General features: G+C 47.6%; 1 protein-coding gene across 3 annotated transcripts; it reads right to left on the reverse strand.

Annotated features, from left to right (window-relative positions):
- Nucleotides 1-3,724: 3,724 nt before the first annotated feature.
- On the reverse strand, nt 3,725-26,907 carry TMEM45A (transmembrane protein 45A). 3 transcript variants are annotated; one of them, XM_056329618.1, is made up of 6 exons: nt 26,760-26,907; nt 14,554-14,763; nt 12,175-12,387; nt 11,276-11,460; nt 9,059-9,204; nt 3,725-4,014 (listed from the first exon to the last, which is right to left on the reverse strand). In XM_056329618.1, coding segments are annotated over exons 2-6 (735 nt in total). In that variant the 5' UTR covers nt 14,744-14,763; nt 26,760-26,907; the 3' UTR covers nt 3,725-4,013. The 3 variants fall into 3 exon arrangements, with proteins under 3 accessions (XP_056185593.1, XP_056185591.1, XP_056185592.1); XM_056329616.1 differs by having other exon boundaries at nt 3,725-7,679; XM_056329617.1 differs by lacking the exon at nt 26,760-26,907 and having other exon boundaries at nt 3,725-7,679; nt 14,554-14,765.
- Between the last annotated feature and the right edge of the window lie 763 nt (nt 26,908-27,670).

Raw genomic sequence — 27,670 nt, forward strand, 5'->3', positions numbered from 1 at the left:
CAAACCTTAAAGAAAAAACAAATGGCATAAGGAAACAGATGGCAAAACAAAAACAAATCAATAAGTACAGCCTAAAGGATAGTATACTTTTATTTATGAAAATGTTAAACCATGTTTATATAATAGAATAATCAAACTGAAATAAAACCTTATTGCAAATTTGTATATGTGATGCAGCTGCAGGGGGAAAAAACCATTCTTGAGTGACTAGATATGTTTCTTCTGCTTTCTTCCATTTCTTTCAAGCCTTAATTAGAACCAGATGTTTCTTATTTCCTTTCTTTTTTGTTTTCAAGCCTGAAAAACTTATGGTGCCAGCAGTAAACACCATCTTTGACTTTTTTTTATGTGTCAACTGCATCTGGCTGTCAGAGTCACAAACCAGTAAAATTCCAGCAAATCAGTGCAAGCTTTTCACTCCTGCTGTCATTCCCATTGGGAGTGGGAAATTGGCATCACTGCTCCTGGGGCTGCCACACAGGAGCCATAAAAATCCCGGAGTGTGTCTGAGATCCTTGTCCCTGGTAAATAACGCTGGAGGAGACTGGAATGCCACATACCGTGAATGCAGCTTCCTCTCCCGTAGTCTTACAGTGCTGGGACTGATTTCTAGTTGCTTATTTGCTATTCAGCTGTATAGATCTGCATTCTATTTTGCATTTCTTCTTCCTCCGCCTCAGGGAGGCAATTGCTGGTAACCACAGCAAGCAGACGTAACCATTCCTGCTCCGATTTCATGCCCTTGCTGTGGCATTGCCCTCTTAGGTATCATTCCCTGCAGAATATTTTGTCATTAAATGGCAGCAGTCTGTATGTGAGAGCATTCCTTCTGGATCAAATCACAAAGTATGCTGTAGTATTTATAATTATGTTTTTCAGCAACTTTTAAAATGTATTTTCATTCTAAGAAGTGCATCAAATCTAGAAATCCATGAAATACAGCAATTACATAGCAAAGGGTTAAACTACTGTTCTGAAAAAGTCATCAGAGGACAAGCTATGCCTTATTTGACAAATATTATGTCTGTTACTCCCACATATTTTGAGCAAGCACATATTTTACCTAGAATAGATTTTAAAGGCAAGAGCCCTGCGGTTTTCCAGTTGTCTTTCTCCCTTTGAACATATGTGCTGCTGTGCAGTCCTCAGGAGTCAGGCTTGCTTCCACTACTGCACATGCTGAAGGGCTTTTTGGATAAAAATCTATTCTGTTTTCTTCCGCCAACTTCTGTACCAGTAACTCCTACCCCAGATGCTGTAGTTCAGAGGAACTGACCCGTGTGGGAGGAGGGCATTAAGGTACAGGATACACCAAAGTTTTTTAGTGCCACGGTCTTAAGGATGAACAAACCTGTAGGATTGAAATGCTGTGCAGACGAATGAAGCTGGGTTAATTAACAATATACAGCTGTGGGCTGGCTTCAGGGGCGGTGGGTTGGCTGATGTGGATAAGGTGCAGCTGTGGCTGGTTCCTGCTAAATAGTTAAATAGCTCTAAGGACCATATGGAAGAGGTATAGCTAATGCTGAGAGACCTGGAAGAAGCAGAGGTAGGAGAGCAAGTGCCCTGGAGGTAGGAGAGACAAGGAGAAGGATGTAGCAGAGGCAGGAAGCAGAGGGACTGGCCTGAAGAGGATGAGGCACCAGTATGGACAGTAGATGAACCTTAGGAAACCTTGTGGGGGATTGATGGCTATGCCAGAGCAAGGCATGGGAACTATTTATTGAAGTTAACCTGCAATGGGATGGTAAAAGCTTTGTTGCAGCCTACTAGTTTGCTAGTGCTGTGACAATGCTGTGCTGCCAAATTTACTCTTAGTTCAAGCTAGATTTAGATACAAGGGAAAAAAGTATTTATTTCCAAAATTTAGAATAAATACCACAGTTAATAAACTTTACAGAGATGCGGATAACATAAATGAGAGAAAGCCACATTTAACCCATTTATCCTCATGATAAAACTGCCATGGGCTCCTTCCCTCCTGTCAGACAGTTCTTACCCTGCCCGTGTGTGCCTCTGCCGAAGGAGCAGACCTCACAGCACAACTGTTCCACGCCACAGGCATCTCGGGGCTCTAGTTTTGTCTCAGGGATGCAGATGCCCGTTAGTGCTTGCAGCACATGAGGTGCAGTGCTGGAGAGCACCACCAAAATTCATTTCATGTAACAGGGCTCCAGCTCCCGTGCTCTGACTCCTGTCCATGATGCAAACCTTGGCACTTCAGTTAGGACAAGCAGGTGAGGTCCAAAACTCCCTCTTGGTCCAGACTAAAGTGCTATTTAGTGTGGACACTCCTGGCAGCGTGGTCAGGGACCCAGGAACTGCAGGAGCAGCCTTGCCTTTAAGCTCCCAGCTCAGAGATGCTCTTTTTCCCAGGACATCTTGATCCCTTGTTACCTTTCCTCTGTGCTACCAACTCCTCCATAGCCCACTGACCACACTGGGTGAGCTCTCATGGTTTCAGGCAACACTGTCCCAAGACTGGGCTGCCCATAGTGCATATGAGTGACTCCCCCCGTGCCTCACTCCAACAGCAAGGCAGCATGAAGTCCCAAGTCACCCCCACCTTCCCAGGTGAGCCAGGCTTCTGCCACATGTGGGAGCTGCTCTGTCTTACATGGATCCAACGCCAAAACGTGCATTTTACGTGACTGACTGACTGAGACAGGGCAGGTAGCCTGTCACCAGCTTTCCCTTGGCGTCAGCCCTGGAGTAAGCACTCACGCTGGCAATGCGGTTGGAGATTGCCACAACCCCAGGGGATACAGTGACATTGGTACATTTGATTTTCTAATGCAAATTGGTTGATTCCCCAACTGGTTTATGTAAAGCTGCTTCTAGGTTCTTTTAAGTTTAGGACTGGTCATTTTCAGAAGTCTTATGCAACTCTTTCAGATTTGTGAGCAACCAGATGAAATGGGAATTTAGGAAGCACTGACTTTCTCTCCCTTACCTGGAGAAATACAGAAGTTTTCTTACATGCCAGTGAGTGCATCCCACTCACAGTTCTCCATAGCTGACAACCCCCCCACCCCACCTCTGTCAAACATGTAGCAACATGGTATCAAAATGGAATGATGAGAGCAAGCCATGGGACTGTAATCTTTAATGAACAATCGATTTATCTCCAAAATGCAGTCTGAGAGTAGCCAAAATTATTAGCTCCTTTTTGTCAGGTACAGCCCCTAGTTTTAATGTTAGAAACTGGTGAAAAATATGAAGAGGACAAAATCTATACTGGCTAGCATTTCTTCAGATCTCTCAGTTTTTCTTTCAGAACGCATTTTCATCTTACAGCAGAAAAAGGGTTTCCTTTTCTTTAAAGGAGAAAAGGAGTAAAGTCAAACAAAATCCTAAATATTTTTATTATTAAGCTTGCCAAACAGATTCTGTTCATGCAGTTCTGTTTACTTGGCTTGCTGGCTGGTCCATCACGTATGACACAGGAGACCAGATCCAAATCTGGGACCTCCTTTTTCCATAACATTTGGCTGTCGTGGATCTGTGAAACTACTGCCCAGACCTCAAAAAGACTTGTTTTCACCTGTTTTGTAAATGACAATTAAACAGTAGAATCAAGGGAATTCAACAGGCAGCACTGACCTTTCCTGAATTCAAGTCCCACTCATTCAGATGGCTGGGTGGGCTGTGAGAGTAACCTACCTGTCCCACCCATCCTGCCCCATAAACTGCTACATTTTTTCCCATGAAAACACGACAGACATATGAATAAATCCATTTTATTTAAATAAAATTACAAGCATATCTTGTCTATTATAAACTACCATATGGTTGTTCAAAGGCACTGATATTTAACAATAAGTTAAATTTTCTTGAGAGCAGCTACCTTTTTCTGAGTGGCATTTGTAAACTTGTCAGACCCATTCAACTCAAGAAAAATCTGTTGCCAGTTAAATGCTGAAGGTTGTACCTTTGTCATCATCACAGGTGCCTTCTGCTGCTGTTCCCAGGTGTCTCTTTTGAACAGTGCTCGAGAAGAATGGGTCAGGTGTTCTGCAAGGCAAAACCCCACTCTGAAACAGGGTGTTTCTTTCCTTTGTGGCACCAAAACCACATCAGGCACAAAACTATGACACTCACTCTTTGTGTACTGTAAGTATTAAACATTAAATCCAAGAGACTGCTGTTGCCTTGAGGCTTCAAGACCTCTTTTTCCTTGCATTTCTTCGAGCTTAATAATGCAATGCCACCTTCTCTTATGCAAAGACAGAGTTTTTGCAAGAAGCCTGCCCTACAGTTCTGGGTCACAAACTGCGTTAGCCCCCAGGCCAGGCTTCTTTCACTGTATCTGTGCTAAACGTGGCTGTCCAAAAACCAGCAGGTGCACCTGATGGGCTTACTTGTCCAGTTCTCTGCTGGTGTACAGGAGATTCACAGCAGGGAGGCAGAGGGAGATCCAGGTGATACCACTCTGCAGGCCAGTCCTGCCCAGGTGTTCTCCCAAGGAAAGGCGCAGACCTGCGTCCCCAGCTGGATGGAGGTAAGGACAGAGCCAGGGCCACCAGGCTGGGGTGGCCACAGGAGGGACCGCAGCAGGCAGCCACTCTCCTGCCCATGGCACTGGAGGACTGGCACTTCTGGTTTCTGAAAAAGCAGTTTCTTCAAAAGGAGAGTTTGCTAAGCACCCTCCATGTTCACAGCTCACTCCGGTTATCGAATCCCTTGAGGCTCACTTCGTTAACTGATTTTGGCTTATTGCGGCAGACTTTTATATAATCCCCAAGTTCTCCTTCTTCACCACCATCTTCACTGCCCAGCACTGCAGAAGCTTTGTACCCCAGCCATTCTAACAGGAAAAAACCTATGCCCTTTAAAAAATCCCAGCCATTTAGAGACAGGAGTAATGTGGTGCAATGAAGTCAGGATTGTTGCCGGGTGTAGTGACATACTGCATTTGGCCGCTGCGTCCCTGTTGCAGTTAACAGGGCAAGCTCCTCAGCAAAGCTGTGGATCTTCTTTCTGGCTTACGCCAGCAGAAAATATGATCTTAATGGAACTACAGTAATGAAACTCAAGTCTTAGATTTGCAGAGCAGAGTAAATATCAATTAATTCAGAATTTACAGTGAGAGAACTGTAAAGCTGAGATGCGAAGCTACCAAAATGCCATACCAATACTTAGCTTACAGAATGTCCTGAGACAGGCTTCAGTAATGTTTGCAAAATTTCCAAGATGCTTCAGAGAAAGGCATGGAAGAAGGGCAAACAATTATTAAGAAAAGTGCTGATCTTTGGCTAGCAATCTGCAGTTTCCCATTTTACGTTTGTAAACACAGAAATGTATGTGAGCCAACTATTCCTGCTTTCCAAAGTAAATTCATCTGGATAATCTGGCACCCGATTACAAGTGTCATTTCACAATAGTTGACAAAGATCTAAAATAATTTAAGAAATGACAAACTGAAGTCTTCTGAGAAGACATATGAAAGCTAAGCCAGTTCATCATGCTTTTCTTCCTGCTTAGGTTGTCACTTTAGACATACAGCACCTTAGTATTTGTACAGTATTAAATATACTTGTCAAGAAAAGTAGTGAAGAAACATGCATTGTTCCTGCCTATGAGAAGCAAAGTACTTTCTGAAGATCTCCTTCAGAATAAATGACATCACTGATTTTGGAAAGGCATTGCCAAACCTGGCAGGCTAAAATTCAGCATTAACAGCATATGCAGCTAAGGAAGGTGCTCCTTGACAAAAGGGAGATAAAAAGTAGATCTTAAAAATGAAAGGAATGTTTATATTTCATCAAAGATAAAACAGCTTTAGAAAAAGCCTTTTTTTCTTTTTTCCTGGAGTCCTGGGATCCCTTTGAGCTATAGTTTTATTATCTAACTTTTTAAGCAATCCTCTTACTGCAGTTAGCAATTTCATGCCACTCATTTTTCTGGTTCACACGGAAAAAATATAAAGGAAACTCAAAAGTGGAGGGACCAGATTCTACAACTCTCATTCATCTACCAGAGTCCAGCTCTGCATTCCCTTGGGAGCATCTGGAAATATTTGAATAATAGAAGAAACACACTTCTGCAGAACCAAACCTCATGATCTGGCACTATTTAAACAGAATTTGTTGCCTTGCACTAGCCTGTTTCTGAAAATATTTAGAAAATAACATTTTTAGGAGGAGTCTTGAAGGGAAGGGGCTCTTGCCCAGAAATGCCACCGTACCAGTGGTGGATACGCAGCACGGCCCATGCTCCCAGCACCAGCCCATGCTCAGGCCTCTGGAAAACAGCGTAGGTGCTGCTGTGCCACGAGCTGCCGGGAACAGTCTTTCGAAAGACTCCTTTAGAGCCAGTGATGCCCAGAGTGATGTTTCAAAAGTCTGCCCTTTGGGGGCAGTGTCCTCATAAACAGCATTGTTTTCCGATGTCTTTTGTCACGTGTCAGTTATTTCCCTTTTGCTGAGGCTGGCACGCATCCCAAGTGATGCTAAGCACTGGGGAGAGCACCCTGCTTTTCATGAGATCAAGACGCCAGCTTTGGTGCAGAAAATAAATGCAATTAAAAACAATATTATTTTTTAATTCACTGACTGGTGGGTAGCTGGGCACGGAGCTACCATGAAGGCAACATCTGCCCTCCAACAGCTCACTGTGCAGTGCTGTGCAGGCTTCCTGGCGCTTGAGGGGTGGCACAGGGAAAAGGATGCAAATCCATCCCTTCCTGCCCACAGACCAGCACTGCCCACTCCTGGCCCAGGTGCAGGGTCCAGTCACGTCTCTGCTATAAAACCTGCAGAAATCCACCAAATTCCAACAAAGGAAGGGAAATAACTTTGGGAAAGAAGCTGGCTTTGTGGCTGGGTGCTGCCCCACTGGACAACATTCAGCCTTTCTGGAAAAGAAGCTGCTCCAGGTGCTGAGGGAAAGCAGAGTCACTGCCACTGCCCTTCAGTCCAAGGAGCAGGACCGTCTAGGCATGACATGAGTAACTCCAGTGGCTTTTCATCATCATTCACCTCTTTGCCTCTCCCACCAAGCTCATAGCTCTGTGGGAGTGAACACACTACACGCTCTTCAGGGAAACACTGAACAGGTTTGCACCGAGTAGTTCTTTCCATTTAACATAAAGCCACAAGCAAAGGCTTGAAGTTTTTACGCGACAGCCATAAGACTCTGAATTTTTATCTTATTCTACTGTTTTCCAGGTCTGCACAGTTACTTATGCACAGTTACTTGCAGGGCAACAAACACTCTTATTTGGACACCCTAATTATGGAAAGTCGTCCATTCAGCGGCAGCTGGAAAATGTTTTGCTTAGCTTTTAATGCAGCAAACACACAGCCTTCAGCATGCCACCTCATCCAGCCACATCTGTCTAATATTAGCCTGGTTTTCTTTGAAGCCTGTGATAAGCAAGGTACTAGTGCAGCCATCACAAATTGGTACCAAGCTTGCCCTCCACAAAATAAAGATGTAACTGTGTAGATGTAGACAGTATACAGGGGATGATATTTGCGTAACGAGTTGTAGTAAAGAATGAGTAAGATGGCAAAGAAACCTAGAAATGAGGTATCAGTTAGCCTAATGGTAGAGTGGGTAAACTACTCAAGCCACATTCATACTAAATTTCATCTTCTGACTCCTGATCTCGTTCAGATGTTTTCAGTAATCCCATTTCCATGGACTGGGACTGCTTAACCTTTGAGCGAACCGCCCTGGAAACAACAAAAAAGAGAGTTGACAACAGTAACTCAACAGCTCATCTGGCCATTTTCACATGGTAGAAACCTGCTCAACTCCTGTGTTTCACCAGGGACTTAGGATGACTGATCTGTGAAAGCTCGTGGTGGGCCACTGTGGAAGACATCGTAAAGAGGGCATAGTGACTTCAAGCAGAATCTGGGCAGAATTTAACTATGGGCCTTGGTGGTAGATACCTGTGTGTTAGCTCGAGCGGCTGCTGTGCAGGGCAAGCCTGTGCCATGGCACCCGTAGGTGCTGCCTTTGGCGATGCCGCCTGAACATACTGCTTGTAGGAGCTTGCTCCTGTGAACACAGCTAAGAGCGTACACCCTAAGCAAACCTCAGCGTGCCATCTAGAAAGTTCAGTGTTATGCAGGCACAAGGCCAACAGCTGCATTCGCTCAGAAGAGTACTGTCAAGCTGTGAAGAAGAGCGAGCCTGGCCAGCCTCCCCACGGAGGACCTGCGCAGTGTGCCCTGCTCACCCTGGGAGCCTTGCCTGATGCTGCAGCCACTGCCCCCAGATCAGAGGGGATGTAAGGGTTGCTGTCACCTTCCCTACAGCTGCCATCCGTTACACAGCAGAGCTACCCAGCCCTGAGCGTTGGTGCCTTTCGGACTGAGAGCCACGCAGAACTGGCACCTTGGTGCAAAGCAAGGCTGCAAGGACCACGTAGGACTGAAGCATGATTAGATAGGGCTAATTAGAATGGTAGGGGTAAAGTCAAGGGGTGAGAAGCATGTTTAGGACAGTGCAGGCCAAGGCTTGGTAGGGTCCTGCAGGCAGAAGGTGATCACACATGGCAGGATCAGGCCCATTTTTACAGCCAAGTTGACACCGCAGTTGGAATTTTGTCAGAATTAGCATGGGGCTGCAAGGAAAAGGGCTAACTTTAGAAATTAGGTGATGAAACTGGCTAGTGAAAAAGAAATTTTGTCTGATCACAGGAAATTGCTAGCAATAGAACCTGTCCCATAATCCCCAAAGATAAGTCATGAAGCCTGCTGACTAAGCCATTGGAATTAGTAGAGATGAGCACTGAGAAGAGGCTGTAGGGAAAAAAAAGCCTCTCATGCTTCTAACTTTATAGGCACTTACAAATGGGGAAGACTATCAAAAAAAGCTCATTTTATGTCAGAAGCATTATGCTCTCAGAACTGTACATTATGAATGCTTTTCACCATTCTACTGAAGCAATGAGTCATGTTGTCTTCATTGATCACATCTATTTCAATTTTACCTTGCAAGACAATCACTTTCTACAAACCCTTTGATTTGGCAGTGAAAGTCTTCTAAAATAAAGCTCCTGTTAGACAGTATCTCCAACATTTTAGTGTTTCAAGTCACTTACCAGCTGACGATTGTGTAATTCACTGCAAGTATAAGAAAAGCAAAGGCATAATGCCAGCAATAGCACATGGTCAGGAACATCATATTAGTATGATCCGTCTGATTCCACTCTGGGCTCCCATTTGGAGGATAAAGCACAAAGCCGATCTACAATAAAATAAAAGATATTTAGCGCATGCCATTTGATGCGTATCCTATGCTGTAGCGTGTGTTCTGCTACGCCATCACACGGCAGATGTTTCATTTTCTTCTAGTGCTGATTATTTCTGTGGTTACTATTAAAACCAAATTTTACAGCCACACTCAGATGCGATGGATCATTTTACACGGTTCTCTGCAGAAATGCCTTTGAAGATGCAGAGACGGTCCCAGAGCCCCCTGCTCATGCCCAGAGAACTAAGGACCCTGCCCGGAGTGCCACAGCCACAGCTGCATCCTGTAAGGGCAGGGGCTGGTGCTCAGCCCTGCACCATCTGCACCACGACCGCGTCGCCAACCAGAACACCTGCCTGGCCATCTGCACTGACTCACTTCTTCCCAACGGCGCCTGGGAGTGCCTTACACTGTTCGGAAGATGAATAATAAATTAATAAATAAAGGCAAACCATAAGTCTGTCTCTTCTGGGCCATCCAGAGAAAGGTCAGGGTTTGAAATCACATACAAATGGAGCTCTCTCTCCCCAGGCTATAGGCTCATGTGAAATACATAGCTGATTCGTTTATTCAGAGCTGGGAAAGATCAAATTTGTATTAATGCATAAGCTGGGAAACTGGCAGCCCTGTGGCTACACCAAGGTCTGCGTGACAAGCACCAGTCCCTCTGGCTGCCCAGTGCTGCCCAAAGCTGTCACTCAGCAGCTTAGCTGAGGATTTAGGTGCTGGGAAGAAGAGGAGAGGAAGGAGGAGGGGAGGGGTGCATTTTGCATTTCCATGCAGAGAATTCAATGAATGAGGGTGTTGATGATGCAGAAAGAAAGTCCCTTTGCCTTTTACAAGCCTGTCATGCTGCAGCCAGTACGTGGTTTTCAGTCCCACATACGGTTGAAGTCTGATGTGGGTGTGAAAAAAGCCACACTTAAATCTCTTGTATTTTTAGTTCTTCAGTTTCTTACTTTGAAACAGAAACTACATTGTCTCCAGAGCTAAAGAAATAACTTGTTCTAAAATTAGACTAGGCAGACAACAAAGAATAAATGGTTGCATCTAATTCCTCTTATGTAAAGCTTCTTGAATCACCAAAGAAAAGTTTACAAACAAGAAAATAAAACAGCAAATGTTGCAGCACCAGGTTCTCAGGTTCACTTATAGAAAAACACTGCCGTTTCAGAGGTCTGTCACCTTGCCAGAGCAAGTATTTAAATATTTGATTTGGTGCTGAGTGTCCAGTTCTCCTAAGGAACAGCAAACGTTTTTATTCATCCTGTCTGGCCAGCATATAAAAAAGGGAAACCAGTCTAGACATGCCGGAAAGACAAATCACTGAGTGACCTCAGTTCTCCTCTATAAGATGAAACACACACCAGCACTAGCACTCCTGCTTCTTTGTTACAGGATCGCAGCGGTTCAGACGTTCTCTCTTGGTCTGACAGCAGAGCAAGTGTCGCTGCCAAACATCTATTAACTGGATGGAATCACAGGTGAGTGGGGGTGTGGAAGCTGCATTTTGAAAAGTTCTGAGGGGACCCACATCCCTGAAACAGTAAAGTTTTGGCTGCTACCTCTGCTCAGTTTCCAGAGCACTGGAAAAGCAGGAGGCTTTACATCCCTCAACCTCTTAACGCGGATCAGGAGCTTAAATACCTTCTGAGCCCGGCAATGGCAATGAGGGCTCGGCCGCGCCTGCCAGGGACCCCACGGGCAGCACTCGGGAGACTCCGCAAAGGGCAGCACACACGGCTGCCTCCAGCCCCTGCCAGCGGGCTGGGGTTGGAGAATGGCCAGTGACTGTAGCGAGGGGCAGCTCAAGAAAACCACCTTAGCTTTTGTACTGATTCAAATAAAAGGCATTAAAAGTAAAATGGCTGCTGCTTCTTGTGTAAAATGTATGTGAGAAATACTTCGCTCTCTTTAAAGGGACATTAAGAGTGTATTGTCTTCTATGAGTCCTTTGAGGTCTGTGCTGAAAGGATGTATTTTATCACCTGTGAAACCTCTGCAGAGGGGTAAATGACTTACTTTTGGTGAAAGAAGAAATTCCTAAGGCAGAAGAGTGACCTACCTGCCAGAACCAGCTGCCTTGTAATATGCAGAGGCTTGTACGGAGCATCTCTAGCACGATACTGCCACGGAAGAAAACTTCCAGAAATACGCAGACGGCAGCTCCAAAGACAGCGAACAGCAGTAACTGATGAACATGAACATCCAGCATGGCTCTCCCATGAAGATGGTAGCAAAAGAGAAAACCTGGAATAAATTAAGTGATCGGTTTAAGATATTTTCTTCCCTTGTAATGTCCCTGCATCTGCTTTTAGAAAACAGTGAGCCTTTGACATTTCTCTGCCAACATCACCCTCTCAGTTGAACTGAGAGTAGTTCTGTAAGACCAATGCCTACATACTTTGTACTCCCACTCTCGAGCTCAGACCAGGAAACTGCACGGGAAGCCACAGCTCTGTCACCTTTCGATTAAAACACGTTAACAAAAAGTCTAATTCATCTGTCTCTGCAATGTAACAAGAGGGATACTATGAGATATACTGTGCGTACAGAAACCATAAACTGAGCATGTCCCCGTGCAGTGCCAAGGTGCCACTGCTGTGCAGGTAAAGGCACTTCAGCTAACAAGCTATGTCCCGTGTCAGTGCGTATGTTGAAGCTACTGAGCACTTACCCAAAACCGGCCTGTGCTGCTATTTACACAACATCTCTGCTGCTGTCTGAGCCAGCTAGGAGAGCACACGTGCACCTCTACAATGTGTGATGGTGCTCTGGGCTGCAGTGCAGATGAGCCCTCAGCAGTGTAAGCAGGGCCAAGACGGACCTTTTCCACACATTTCAGGGCACTAAACACCAGCTCCCACAGGCTCATTCTCTAATGCTGATTTGACCTTCCCAGACCAAAGACCGATACCCCTCTGCAAGCTTCACACGCACCTCTGCAGGGAGAGGTAAACTGACCTTCAATAAACACTGCTAAGGACAGCATCATCCTGTCCATGGCCACTGGCAGTGCACTGGTCCCGTGAGCCACGATGTCAACCAACCCCGAAATGCCGTAGAAGAGGTACATGGTGGCATGCTGCCAGTTCATTAAGTGATCCCAGTGTTTTTCCTCATAATTATACAACTTCAGATGTGGTCCATCAGGAGCAAACTGCTCAGCCACCATTCCTGTGCATGAAACGAGAAGTGCAACCATTTGTCCTGGTCCCTTAGGTACAGACTGATGTTAAGTCTTTACATAAGGCAACGGTATATCCCCACGCAGCATAGCACCAGGCAATTTGGGGTTTAGTCTGGCTGCCTGAGGATTGCTCTGGGTGGTCACTATGTTTTGCTCCCTCCTGTCCATTTCAGTCATTCCCAACTAAGTTTTTAACATCTTGTCCAAACTCAAGTGAAAATGCATGGAGGCCTCAAAGATATTAATTTAATACATTTTTTTTCCAAGAAAATAGGCAGTGGAGAGATGAAATAAGCTGCTTTGCTGAAGGAAAGACCACAGAGTGAACTCAAGCATGTATTAAGCTTCATACAGTCCAGAGAGGAGAAAGCCAGAGGAAACCAGGCTGCAGCTCCACTCCTGGTGGGACTGTTTGCATCTTGCAGTTTCCAGCCATGAAAATGGAGACAGCTATTCTATGCTGGTTTGTTTTTTTTTAAAAAAAAAAAAACCAACCAAAAAACAATTGCTATTGTAGTTGTCTGACTGAATTTTTCAGCTGCCTTTCCCAGTGGTTCAAACATGAGTATAACACATGCTGAAGTCCCCAAAAGAGAGATTTACTATTTCAGTCCCTTGTGATGTGCAAGATGGCAGAGTTCAGACTCTGAATTCAAAGGGGACGTTTCCTGCAAAGCCATAAAAAGCAATCCGTCCCCTGTGCCAATCTATTAAAGGTCCCATGAGAGCGTATATCAAGTTAGTATTTGGATTGCTGCTCCACCACCTCCCTTACCTTGGCCCCTCGGTGTCTTGCTAGCTAGCTGCAGTACTCCAGCAAGGGGAAAGCTGCTTTTAGATACTTTATATGATCAATGAAGTTTGGGAAGGATTTAAAATACATTATGCTTTCAAAACATTAAAGTTAATTATATTGTTTATAAAACGTGGGTCAGTGTCCTGCTAAGTAGACATGCTGCAGAGCAAATGCAGTGTTTTCCCATCTTAATTTCAAGTTTTCCTAACACAGAAACAGAACAGTTTACTCCTGCTGCTGCTTTTATTGTTTGTCCTAGCCAGGCTTTCTGGTCCATGTTTTTGACTGGAAGAAATGACCATACATTAAAATAATAGCTTTTTGTTTCAAGGTGAAAATAAAAACACCAGATGACTGTTTTAGCTGCCCAACTACTTCTAGACACCGACAGATTTGTAGGAAAGATGTCCCCACTCACACCTCAAAATGAACACCTTTATTCAGGGTTTGATAATTCTTCAAGGCACATCAAAGAGTAAGCTGTATGCACAGCATCACTTCAGCGTTGATGTATCCTAACTGATACATCCTGGAGAGGAAAGAAAAGCAAGAACAAGACTTCAGCACAGCCTGCACCTTGGTTAGAAACCAGGCAACTCTGAGCAACTGAGGAAGAGTGGATAGATAGAATCTAAGAATCTAAAAATACTTAAAAATAAGATCCTTTTCAACTTGAGAGCCACATCTGCTGAGCTCCCCGGGTCCCCTGTTATTTAGCTCACTTACCCTGTAAAGGTAAAGGGCTAACATACAGCATGCTGGAATGAGAACAAGAACTAGGCGCTTGCAGCCAGCTGCACAGCTCCCTAAACCACCCCCGTGGGCTTGTGCTCAGGCCAGTCTACAGCAGCAGAGAAGCAACATCCCCAACCCCATTGCAACAGTCCTGCAGCAATAAGATGGAGTTCAGTCTTTCTTTGTGCATATTTTCACTTTTGAGTGACAGCAATGAAGAAGCATCTGCATTTACATATTTTATCAGCAGCTCAGTGGAGGCTGCCAATATCTGAGATAGCTGGATTTGAAACAGCAGATCAGTGTCCCCGCAGTCTGGTGCTCCCAGGCTTCAGGTGAGAGCCCCTTGCCCAAACCCCTCATCTCTCTCCCTGAAGGAGTGCACATCACATGGACACTCCGATGGACCAGCTGTGCAGTAGTCAGGAGGCATCAAAGAAGCTCCAGAAGAGCGCTATGGATGGAAACCACTAGTTCTTAGATTCATCATGTTTAAAGGACAAAATAACAAAATGCAATATTTTGTGAGATATATTTCATCAGAGAACAAATATTTTTTTTAAAAAAGAAGTGTTAAAAGGCACAGACTTTTTGCTGCCTGCCCCAAGTCCACCTTACTTACCAATGAGGGCAAAGACAGCTTTGATGATCCCTTCAACAAACTCCAGGCGCTGAAATCCTGCCCTGGAACCAAGGTAGCAAATGTTCTTGTTTTTTCGACAGGCATACTTCAGTGGATACTTCACTGACCACCACAAGCCAAAAAGAAGGAAAAAGCTTCCAGGGAGGGCATGCCCTTTGAAATTGCCCATGGTCTTCTGCTAGGCAATACCTGAGGGTGAAACAAATGCAGATTGATTATGGAAATAGTCGGGGAATTCTGTGGGTTATGATTTCAAAGTATCTCCTTGCACAGGTCAAAAGGGCGTCCCTGAATTAAGTACTCACACCTTATTTAAAAATAAATTTGGGTGCTTACCTCCCCTGGTTGTTCCAAAGACCCAGCCAGTTTCCCCAGTTTCACAGCTTTGCAGAACAAGAGTGAGAGACCCAACTGCAAAGCAGCTGGCCTGAAACACAGAGCTGGCTGTCAGCACGTAGAGAGAAAAAAAGCCATAGTGCACTACGTCATGCTGCTGAAGTGGTACTAGCAAAAGAGAGAACATGAATATTCACAATTCACCTTTAGACAGGTTTTTGTTTCTTTACTCCACAAACAGAAATCAAGTCAATACCCAGCTGAAGGAAAAATTAATTGCATGCAGTTCCCATGGCTGACTATTCACTAATAAATTGTATTTTGTATTTCAATCCAGATGTCTCATTATGATTTACAAACATCAAGTCATTCTCAATACTTGAGGTGAATTATGTACCCGCAACTAGACCCATATTATCAAGTGCACTGCGTGATAAGGCAATTAGTTGGACAGTGTTATACAGTCATTTAGAAGCAGTGCCACTAATAAAGCCTAGTAATTCTGGGTCATTGTCCCAGATTTTAGAAGAGTTAACTTAGCTCCGATAGCTTCTTCATTAAAATGACAGTTCTAACGTTAAACTGCCATTTTTCTTTAGGTTATTGTAAACTGAGTTGTTTTGCGTCGTGACCCAAAGGCACACTAAAACTTTGCACAGGCAATAATCAAGAAGAACCACTTCAGAAGCGCTGGCAACCTGTACTTTCTGTTACTGGCATTTCTGGCTTAAAAATCCTATCACCGCACTACACTGGAGCCATCCAGTTATGAATAGAACATGGAGGCTTTGGTATATTTTTCTTGTCAGTAAGTATTTCCTATGGTCAGCTCTGCATAAGAAGTTTTAAACTGTGGCTTGTGGGCCATGGAGTACTTGCAGATAGTTCACGTAATGCTGTCTAGTCATGTAGCATGAACCCTCTCCTATTTCTGGAGGCTAAACTCCACTGAAAGCATTAATTTATTTGTTTTTTTGGAAGAGAAACTTTTCCACATGCACAGGTCCTGAAGCTGCCATAAGACTATTACCCAACTGCATGAGGAGAGATGACCTACATAGCCAGAAAAGAGAGAGAGAAAAAAAAAAAAAAAAAAAAGACAGTTCATGTGTAGCACGAGGCAGGCTGTGATTGAAACAGGGATGCTGAAGAGGATCCTGCCCCTGCTGACCACCCCTCTGCTCCCAGAGGTGATCTTTCCCACTGTGTAAGGGCTGCAGGAGGACAGCAGTGGGCTCTGAAAGCTTTGCCTGGATAAAGCTCCCCTTGGCTAGTTTCTAGGGCAGGATTACCGAAGTACCAGAGATGCTGGCTGCTCAAGCCAGCCGGCTCCTGGCGCATCCCTGCAGGTGCCACTGGGGCTTGCACCTGCCCATGGAGACCTGGCCTGGCGGCAAGCGTGAGGGTGTGAGGGTGCCGTGGGGCAGCAGCACCCACCAGCCATGGGGCAGCCACAGGGCCAGCCAGGGATGCCTTTGTGCACTCTCATGGCACGTGAAGGGCTCCATCTGGGGCATCTTCTCTCTGGAGAAGGGCTCCTGCACGCCACTTGTCTCCCATTGGGAAGAAAAGCTGGGGTGCCGTGCCCCGCTGCCGTGGGGGCCTTTGCCTTGCCTGGGGGCTGGTGGCCGCCAGGGTCACAGCAGCAAAAGCCACGAGAGCAGGGAGCAGCAGCAGGCCCGCCAGGCAGCACAGGCACCCCACCACCAGCATGGTGCTGAGCACCTCCACCTCTCCCCCCAGCAACCTGAACTGAGCTCTGACCCCCCTGGGGTGCAGCACAGTTAGTGGTGCCATCATCCTGCTCCTGGGCTGAGCATCCCCCAGCCCGGGGCCGGCTAGGCACCACAGGAGGAGGAGGTGGCAGCCAGGGGTCCAAGGCCTGGGAGACCCTTCCCCTGCCTCCCCCGCCACCCATGACACCCTGCTGGGCCGATGCCTGTGCGCTTTATCTGCAGCTGGGGAAAGCCCTGCTCGCTCTCCAGCAGCCTCCAGCGCAGTTGGGCTTTCAGTGGTGTGTTGCAGAGCTCAGCCCCACAGGTCGGATCCAGCCCCCGATCTCACAGAAGAGGTACCTCATTTTGGGACACCTTTAATTCAAAGAGTCTCGTGCCTCACTGCCAGTACTCACTGCACCCTTGTTTGCATCAGAAAAGGGCAGCACTAACAGAGACTGAAGTTTTAGGCAGTCGCCTAAACTTTGCTTTAAACTTTGAAACACTTCTTTTGCTTTAAAAGCCTTGATTTCTGGTTCTTCTAAAACCTGCTGGCCTGAAAGGCACTGCTGTCTTTTCAGACACGTTGGGTTTTTCCCTCCTCTGAATGAAAGGAAGAGGGGAGGAGTGGGGGGCAGCCTTTCCTCACCCTGTGTCTGATCTCATTGAACACCATTCATTAGAAAAAACATATTCATGACATATCTCGTCATTCATGGTGGGTACAGAGCACTCCAAATGGAACGGTTTACCCTGCACCCCATATCAAAGCAAGATACTGGATTGAAAAGGTGAATTAACCCTATGAAACGCCTCCCTCTGTGAGAGTACAGCCGCAGTAAGAGCCAGGTGAAGAACAGCGTGTTAATGTCATTTGTAGTGCACAGTACACAAAACTTCAAAGGCAATTCTCAAATTACTGTAAAATCACACCTGGGTTACCTAGAGCTCTAATCACTGCAGGACTTTTCTGCCCTACATCGGAGTAATCCATTGAGATACTCTGCTTAAAACTATTTTTTACCTTTCAACACAAGGGAAAAGAAGAAAAGCAAAGGACTGACACAGCAGCTAGTGCTGCATGTCAAATATAAACCAAACACAACCAGGAAAATTGGGGGGGGGTTTGCTATAAACAATACAATCACATATTATTAGTTTTACAGAGTGTAAACTTCAGTTTGAGTTCATTCAAAGATGTTGGGGGTTATCTGCAGAATTTCTCTGGAAAGAGGCAGTGCAGTCCGCCAGCCAGCTGTCGTGGCAGACCTTCAGAACACTCACTCCCAATACAGTTGGCTTCAGAAAGGAGTTGTATGAATTATACTTTAACTCCTTAGTAAACTTGAAAACGTCACGACAGAGCTCACCTTAAACTGATTAAACTTCCCAATTCATGAATTTTCTCTTATCAGGCTTAAGAGTTTATTTCGACCAGGCTAGAAGCCAACTGCCACCACCTACGGTTTTGATGTGACAGTTTTGCCTGCAAGCGAAGCAGGGGGCATCGCATGGTGGGGCTTGGTACCACATAAGGATGTGTGAGGGTAAGCGGAGCCTGCCCTGCGGGATCGGGGGTGGCTGTAGGAGGTGTGAGGCAGGGGTGCGACAGGAGGTGAGAGCAGAGGGGGGCAGGACTGCAGGCTGCTGCCTTTCTGTGCTGTGCTTTGGCATCCCCCTGTGTGGCTCCTGCCAGCTCTCCTGCACGGATTGGGAGCCAGCCAGTTTCGGTAGCCGAGGTGCTATTTATTGGATAAAGGATGGCATCAGCATGTTACGACAATACTTAATAAATTTGACAGTTTGGGTTTTTTTACAAAGCTTTATTTCATAAGCTAGTAAGCAAATCACTAGAGGGCTGATGTTGCAAGACCTGCAAATCCCAGACCCTCTTTTATTCAGTGATTTCAGGGCCAGGGGTGCTGGCAGAGCTGCAGCCATGTTCTTAGCAGCAAACCTTCCTTGCTGCCCACCACCTTCCCTAGAGTACATCATCTGCCAGAGACGCAAGCAGAGAAAACCTGGAGGCTGCCCCACAGCTGGTGCCATGAGGTTTGGGTTCAGCCATGCCAGGGCTGCCCACGCTCCCTCCGCTGCCCCCCAAAGCCACCACACCAGGTGCCGCATGCGTCCCTGCAGCCGCTGACCTGCTTGCGAACCTCAGCCCTGCCCAGACCCTGCTCCTGACGCTGCCAGGCAAAGCCAAGGTGCTGGTGCCTGCAGGGTTTGGCTTTCCAGCAAGTGCACACAGACCCCTGCCCATTGCTGACGGAGTCGCCCCCGCTCCCAGCAGTGCGTGCCCCAGCACCCCCGGCAGGCTCACTCAGCTTTCCACATCTCACCACCCAGGACTCTCCCACCACCACCAGCCATGGCGCCACGGCAGGCAGGGCACCAGCAAATTTTGGACTCTGGCAAAGAGAATTTTGGACTCTGGCTGAGGGGAAGTTCCCCACCACCACCCCCGCAAGGAGCGTGCCCAGGAGCCAGACGAGGTGCATGCTCCAGCCCAGACGTGGGCTTTCCCCAGCAAGTACTCCTTGAAACCCCACTTTTGGGAGGTGTGGGGCATGCCAGGAGGGGAGGCTCTGTCAGGGTTCAAGGGCACCCATAGGCTTTAACTGCCCCAACCAGCCTCACCCTGGACCCCCATCCTGGCAACCCTGCCCAGGGGCCCATGGTCACAGGGGAACTGTAGAAAAAGGTAATTGGGCACAATTATGGCAATAAACTCTATAATTGAAGTAGTTTATAAATTTTAAGTACCACGTAATGTTTCTGCAGCCAATTGGAATAAGGAATGAGAATAATTTACAGCTACTTGTGAATGGGAGATGCTTTTTTCTTTCCACACGTGAAAACTCCCGGCACGGTTTGCCTTGCGATAGTCACAGAAAGCTCTGCCTGCATGATTTGGGCTTTTCCAGCAATTAGAAAGCTGCACAGTATTGCAAAAGTGTTTTACACTCAAACTTTGCTGACCAAATATAGGTTGTTGATGGTTGCCTGCAAGTTCCCTCTGCAGCAGTAATGCTTTGTGTGCCTGGGATGTTCATCCCTCGGTTCAGGCTGCACCTTACTTCTTAGGGTCAGAAGGGAATAGAGGGACCTGCTGGCAAAGGAGGCGGTGGAGAAAGGCAGTTTCTAAGTGAGCATTCGAGAAAAGGTCTGTGTTTTTGTGAGGACTGAAAGCTGTCTTTTTAGCCTGAAAATTATCTTACTTACACCAGCAGAAGCATGAAAGGCAGGCAACAGACAGACTTACATGGTTGATTTAAACATCCTCTGACTTTTTTGGGAGGGATGTTTCATAGCATTTCCAGTTTGACTCCTGATCTCTCAAGGCCACCCATGTGGGGACTAAGGCAGGATGGTGAGTGGTATGGAGAGACTAGCTGTACCAGCTGCTTATTCAGACAGGTTCTCAATCGCTGCTTGCAGGACCAGATCGGTCTCCCCTTTTCCCCTTTTCCCTCTAAGAAATGGCAGGGTCTAGGCAGCGCACCCTGCACCGGTGGGGCCAGCAGCCACCGAGTCAGCCAGCCCTGCGGCACAGCTCCCTTCCCCGCTCCTCTCCCAGCAGCCTGCCTTGCAATTTCCTGTGTTTATCAAGCCCTGCACTTGAGAGAACTGTCAACCAGAAATGTGGGGGTTTTCCAGAAATGACACGTTACAAGGCCACAAACTCACCGTGCTGGAGTGCCTTCATTTCTGCTGCAGAACCATATGGTAACAAAAGTTTAACCCAAAGATTAAACATTAGCAAATTTACTGCAATGGTGAAACCGAAGTGTTATTTTCCTCTCATAGGCTAGATTAGGCAACAGTGATGTGGAGTTTAATATTTGATACAAAATGTTTATTTTGCAAGAATCTATCATGATGTCAGTGAGAATAATGCACCCAGATAAGAGGAGGAAACACCACATTTGTATACGCTTTCTAATCAGTGCACAAGCTGTGATCATACAGCTTTTACCAAAAACTGGAATCCAGCAAACTGGAATGCATCTAAGACAAAGAAAATCACCAACAAGTTCACTTCAGTAACCAAAGTTTCCTACTTGCACTTAAAGATGCATCCACAAGGCAAATGCCCTTTATCCTGCAGCCATTAAATGGTACCCATCACGGAGAGCCATGCTGCTCTGGAAAGCCACGTCTGCTGTAACTACTTTGTTCACTAAATACAGCACCGATTTCATGTCATGACTGAAAGTGTTTCAGCAACTACAGCCCCATGTTTCCAGATGAGATCACTGCTCTGGTGTTAAGGAAATACTCAGCCGGCACCTATAGCTCCCCCACAATGAAACTGGAATGAAGTGCTGTGTGTACTAATGAAAGCAGGAGTCAAGACTCCTTGAAATGCTAAAAAATGAGAGTACAGCCTCGATATTCTTGGCTTAAGGGTGTGAGAGAGAAGGATTTTCAGGTAATGTCATGAACAGGCAGCTCTGAAGCCTGTAAGTGAAGAATTCAACCCCTGATAAAATCTTCAGGCCTACAACACAGGAATGAAAACCAAAACTCCCCAAGAGGTAATGACCAGAAATCTATATAGTGGCGTTAAAAGGAGGGACTCAAAGGCACAGCCTCCCAGTGCTGAGTCTGGGCCCACAACCTGAACTGCTCTGGTTTGTCAGTGCCTTGCATCTGTCAGCAGCTCCTCCTTTCCAGGTACTTGTCCTTCCCAGCCCTCTGACAACCAGTGCTTGTCCTAGTTTCAGCTGGGATGGAGTTACTTTTCTTCTTAGTAGTTAGTACAGTGCTGTGTTTTGGCTCTGATGTGAGAACAATGTTGACAGCACACTGATGGTTTTAGTTGTTGCTGGGTGATGTTTATACTAAATCAAGGACTTTTCAGTTCCTTGGACCCTGCCAGCCAGAGGGCTGGGGGGACACAGGACACTGGGAGGGGACACAGCCAGGACAGCTGCCCCAAGCTGGCCAAAGGGCTATTCCATACCAGATGACATCATGCCGAGTATATAAACTAGGGGAAGAAGAAGGAAGTGGGGGGACATTTGGCGTTATGGCATTTGTCTTCCCAAGTAACCGTTACAGGTGATGGAGCTCTGCTGCCCCGGGGGTGGCTGGACACCTGCCTGCCCGTGGGGAGTGGGGAATGAATTCCCTGCTTTGCTTTGCTTCGCTTTGCTTTGCTTTGCTTTGCTTTGCTTTGCTCTGCTTTGCTCTGCTTTGCTTTGCTTGCATGCACACCTTTTGCTTTACTCTTTTATCCCCACCTTCCCATGTTGTTATTATTATTATTGTTATTATTGTTGTTCTTACCCCTTTATTCTGTTTAAATTATTAAATCGTTCTTATCTCAACCCTTGACTTTTACATTCCTTCCCAATTCTCCTCCCCATCACTAAGGGGGAGTGAGCAAGTGGCTGCGTGGTTGGTTGCTGGCCGGGTTAAACCATGACAGTGCTCCTTGCTGTGTTTTTTCATCTCTCATGACCCTCAGTTTCTGGCTTGCTTCCCCCTTTCTCCGTGCATCTGCTGACTCTGTTTCTGCTCCCAGAGCCGAGCAGGGTATCTCCAGGGATTGTCCAGGGACAACAAACACTCCACAACAACTGCACCATTGGCTCCCAGTACCAGAGCAGCTGCCACTGTGTGGAGATGGAAGTTTTGGTCTTCAGGACTGCCAGTTTGGAGCCTTTTATCAGATCACTGCAAGTTCAAGAACATACACATACAAAATTAAATCTTGTAGCTGCATGGGCTACATAAAAGTCATTTTTTCCTGCAAAAGATTCATGGTTTCTTTATTGGTCATAAACCCTGGTATTTCCTACCACTGCCGGAACTAAAGGGTGAAACAGCACGGGAACGTGAGTAAACCAGTGCCAGTACGAGCGCTGCCTGCCACGCCAGCACGCCTGGCTTCAGGCCCCGCAGCTGCCCCTGCCCACTGCAGCCGGCAGTAGCCACAGCCTGCTGTGGGGTGGCCTCCTGCCGTCCCCCCGCAGCCCAGCATGCCCATCCCCACAGAGGGCCACAGCCCTCTGTCCCCAAAGGGTCACAGCCCTGTCCCCGCACAGGGCCACAGCCCAGGACTTCCTTCCCAGTGCGGTGCTGCCGATGCTGGGCTCCTGGCAGTTTGGCACGCTGTGGCAGGTGTTTGGCTGTGTGCGGCAGCAGCTGAGCGCTGCAGGACGCGGCACAGTGGGAGGATGCACAGCGGTGGGAGGATTCGTGGCAGTGGGAGGATGCGCTGCGGGAGCTCCTCGCTCTCACCCCACACCAGCTCCCCACTCCAGCCCACCCGGTGCTGGGCTCAGCTTCCTGATTTTAACCTGAATTGGGCGAGCTGGTGAAATTCCTATACGCTCTCTCTTTATAAAGTCAGTTCCTTTTATCATCTTTAACACTGTTGGAGTCACTTCAATGAACAACCCCCGAGGGACACAAGGTGCTCCTGAAGGTCCGTGGTCAAGCAGAGGTCACGCTGCCAGTAAGAAGATTGTTCCCTGGATAACCTACAAAAACCGGTTTTGTGGGGTATAATCCCTAGCTCCTCCTTCTAGTCCCAGGTGTGCTTACCTATACATTCCCTGCTTCCTGAGCGACAGGCCAGGAAAATGCCAAGGGAGCCAAAGTCTGATATACCTACAGATGGTTTTGAGATCAGAGCCCTGCTCTGGAGAGGAAACAAAATGAAATACGGTTCAGTTTCTGTTGGTACCCCCTCTATGGACCTCCTCCTATGGTGTCTCAACAGTAGTGTCAGGGCTTCAGTGGAAGGCTGTCATAGGGAAGCAAAGTTCACAGGACCACTAGACTACGACAGACATTTGTAATAAATGCTGATGACCACCTGGGCTGTGACAGAACCTGCATTTGACACTTAGAGAGTTCCTTACAGGCTCTTAGAAGTTGCTGCCATCGTTATTTACATTTCCAAATGCTTCTTGAAGGCAAGAAGGCACAATCAAAAAAAAAGGGGATGGGTCTACTGAGAAAACGCTATGTGGTCTAAAATAGTATTTTCCACCTGCAAGGAAGCCAGGTCTGAAAGACAAAAGTGAGGAATTCTGTTCTTGGAGGACAGATCTTCAGGTATGAAGGACAGGGCTTGCTGACCTGAGCATGATTTATAATTCTTTGGTCTCAAGGGTTGCTCCCTTACCCTAACTACCAGTGACTGTGCAGAAAAGGCATTAAGATTTCTCATCGTTATGTGCAGTACCAGATATCGCGGTGACCAAAGCCTGTGAATGAGAACCTGGAATATTACAAAGAAGACACTACTTTAGAGAACCACCAAACACTAATAAAATACGGTAAGCAGAAGTGTCATGCTATGCTGTGCATACCACTAAGCTTTCATCCTAAGCATAGTCTCAAGATGACAAAAACAGGAAGGGAGCACATCTCAACAAATGCAAGAGCATCAATAAGTCCTTGATGGCATTCATAGGAAGGACTGAGTTTTCTTACCAAAAAATTGCCAACAGGCTCAGTTACCCAATGCGATGCTCATAACAGCTCACACCTGGGCAACAAGCAGGCGACACTTGCAAGAGCTGAACTTCTCCTGTCCCCTGCTAGGGAGGAGACTGGAAACCAGGGGCACGTGTCCAGAATATCGGGTTCTACTGGGACATGGTGCTGCATTCTGCTGTCTGTTCCTGCTGAGATCCAGGCACTTGTTCTGGAACCTCGGCTTTCTGAAATTAAGTGATGCATTAAGACAGCCATTGTGCCTGTCTATGGAGGAGTGCAGTCAGGTAGTGTGAGCCCTCCGGGCTCTTAGATGGCAAAGTGATTCAGAATAAATGTCTAAGTCTCATGGATTTGGATGCCATAACCAATGATATGAATGCTTGGGGCTTGCAACATTGTGTTGTGATAAGAAGAAAAAGAAAGATTAAAAGCTTTGTGATTTCCACAAAGCCATGCAACATAACAGCTGGGATTTGCACCTAGAGCTTTGCCTTGGCTGACTTGCCTTTGTACCTGGGAGTTTTCTTTACCGTCTTGCCTGTCAAGACCAGGGTGCTTGGTGTGCTTGTCACAAGGGTGACCAAATGCACTGCCACTACCAACTATCGCTTGGGGGAAACATTCTCAACAGCAGAAGGCTGTGTGGAGGGGAAATGAAAGAGAAACACTAATGAACAAATGGAAGCCCTGGCAAAGCAGTCTGTAACATTGATAACAGCCGGGAGAAATGGCTGGCTGAGAGCTAACCCAGCCAGAAAAATCAAAATGCATCAGAGAAACAGGTACAGTTCCTCCTCACGGTACCACCTCATACTCACTAAATGGGCATCGGCTAGTGCTAAGGCAAGATTAGCAGAAAATGAAGAGTCCTCCATAACGCAGGGCTACAGTAGCAGCGGCTTTGGTTCCTGCTGCCCCTCAGACAACAGAACTAATGTAGGGAGCAAGAGTAACGCAACAGAGTAGGAGTTTTGTAATTCAATCAGAGCAGCAGCTGTAACAAGGGGCTGTATACTCTTCCAAACCCACTGCCATTACAGATGCTACACTCTGTACCTCAGAAATATCTCAAGTGCAAGGTCTTTAGCAAGAATATTAGGAATGTTGCTCAGATAGCATTAAAATGTTATAGCAGGCCCTGATTTAGACGTAAAATGATTAGAAGGGTCTCTTTTTTATCTTCTGGAGCAAAAAGCAGTGCCAGAACTCAAGGTCTGGCTCATGCTATGTGGTAAGACAGGAGTACTGCAGTAGACTGGCACTGTACTAAAAAAGAAGGTATTTTAAAAACAAAAGTTTAATTATTTATAATCCTTAGGTTTAGGAATTTGCCTTGCTCATAGCTAGGGAGAGACGATCAAAATGACTGCTGCTGCCAACGGCAAGTGAGCATGAGTATGTTTGGTCACATCTAAGAAATACAGTAGGAGCCAGTTGACAAGAGTTCTCGCAGGGAGAAGCCTGGATTCGCATAGTCTTCAGGCTGGAAACAAGGGGCCCATTTTTGTCCTGCTGCACTGGCTGTTAGCAGTACAGACCAAAATGGTATTTCCAGACAGATTCGATATGTAAGAAAGAGTAAACAGAGAGCAGTCTGCCTAAACACAGGCATAATTATTCAAGCCACTCCTCATGGTTCGTTTGACTTTTCCTCCCCAGCAGTTATTTCTACCCACACTTTCCACAACTGAGAAAAATCTGTTTGGTTTACCCAGCTCCATCTGTAGAGCGAAGAATACAGGGAAAGCCCACATAAGCAACCGTGGAAAGTGGCAAAAGGCATCTGAGCGAACCTCAGAAAGGCAACTCCAGAGTCAGTGGTGAATTTGCATCTAAAATGGCTATTGGAATCGCTCCCTTTTACCAATTAAAAGGTGACTTGCAGTAGAACACATGCCGTAACTTAAAGAGGTCTACAGAAACGGTAATGTAAGGTGGTGCAAAGTTACACAGACTGGAGAAATCGCAATTCCTAGGTATGTAATGTAATCATCAAATATCCAGCTTAAAAATTAAGCATACTTTGTTTGAAGTACTTTGGTTCCTAAGCTCTGAAACTTCAGAAAGCCACGTGTCAGAAAGACAATGAAATGTTGGATACCACGTTCAGTATTAGTGTTCTTAGGGGAGCAGAATACAATTCACAACTGAGAAGTTGAAACAAAATGTAACATATGCCAGCGCTTGAAAGTGTTTTTCCAAGGGTTATTCTGTTTTGCAGTAGAACAGAGAGGCTGAGATAGCCCACCCTCAGGGCTCCCCCCAATACAGTAGGTGGCCATGGCCACATTGAATTCCCTTGGTTTTGCTGGAAATGCCAGCTCGACGTGCGCCCCCCTTCTGGACACCCGAGGAGGAGGGAGGGAAAGAGAAATCACGCCAGAAACTTAAACCTAGACCGAACGTTTCGCTCACACCCTGACGCTTCATCCCGCTCCGCTCCACGGTACAGAACCGCCGCCAAAGCCCCGTTGGCGGGGTCGGCGCTGCGCGGGCGCGCAGGCTGCGCGGTGCCACAGCCGGGCTGCGCGGGGGGAGCCGCGGCCGCGCTCCCTGCGCGGGGCCGGACCCGCGGAAGGCTCACGGGGGCCGCTGCGGATCTTTCGCCCGGGGATACCACCCCACCCCCCCCCCGCCCCTCCGGCCGGGGCTGCCGAGCCGCGTTGCCCTTACCGCGCCGCCGCCGTCCCTCGCCCCGCCGCGGGGCTCCGCTGCTGGCCCGGGCGACCCCCGCCCGCGGGACCCTCCAGCCGCGCCCGCCGGGGATGCGCCGCGGCCGCCCAGATGTTTGCGCCGCGGCCGCCCAGATGTTCCCCGGGCGGCCCCGCGGGGGGCGGGCGGTCTCGGCCCCGCCCGGCCGGGGAGGACCCGGGGCAGAGCCCAATGAAAGGGGCTGGGGAAAGCGGGGTCCGGCGGGCCGGCGCTGCCCGCCCCCCGCCTCGCTGCCCCGGGAAGGCAGCCGGGCCGGCGGCCGGGGTCGGCCCTGGGGGCTCGGCGGGGCTCGCTCGGCGGCGGGGCTCGCTCGGCCCGGGGCGTCGCTCGGCGGCGGGGCCGCGACTCCGCTGTCCCGGGCGGACCTGACACACAGTCCTCCCGGGAGCGCGGCACGCCGCAGCGCCGGGGCATTTCCCGTTGTTCCCACCCGGTGCCCCCCGCGCAGACAGGCGCCCGTGGCTGTAGGTGCTGTAATGTCGCGGGAGTGCACGGCAGAGCTCTGCATCCCAAAGGAGAAGGCTAAAAATAAAACGGAAAGGGTGAAGCCGCGGTTTTGTCTGCAAATGCCGTGCTGTAGCAGGCAGCGTGAGGGACATCACTGCACCATTCCCCGCGCAATGAAAGGCACCGCATTCTGCACCGCAGAGAGCACCGGTGACATCCTCCAGTCCGACACATGGAGGAACCCTCCTTCGAGGCGTTTGCCGGGAAGTGGCGATAATCAGGACCTGAAGCTGTTTCAGCTGCACCAGAAGCCCCCTGACCCTTCCCCCAGCCAGCACCAAGCTCTTGCGCTGCCAGCCCGGCTGCTGGGCCGAGGTGCCACTGTCCCCACCGGCTGGCTGGGACCTGAGCTACATTCTGAGAGA

This window comes from Falco biarmicus, chromosome 2 (assembly GCF_023638135.1).
Source record: "Falco biarmicus isolate bFalBia1 chromosome 2, bFalBia1.pri, whole genome shotgun sequence".
NCBI lineage: Eukaryota > Metazoa > Chordata > Aves > Falconiformes > Falconidae > Falco > Falco biarmicus.

Excerpts from the sequence above, each read along its gene's own strand:
- TMEM45A (XM_056329616.1), bottom strand. The coding sequence starts at position 14,743 with ATGGGCAATTTCAAAGGGCATGCCCTCCCTGGAAGCTTTTTCCTTCTT. Across the intron at positions 12,388-14,553 it reads AGCTGTCTTTGCCCTCATTG|GAATGGTGGCTGAGCAGTTT; the intron begins GTAAGTAAGGTG and ends TTTCATGCACAG. Across the intron at positions 11,461-12,174 it reads CTTAGCAGTGTTTATTGAAG|GTTTTCTCTTTTGCTACCAT; the intron begins GTCAGTTTACCT and ends AATTTATTCCAG.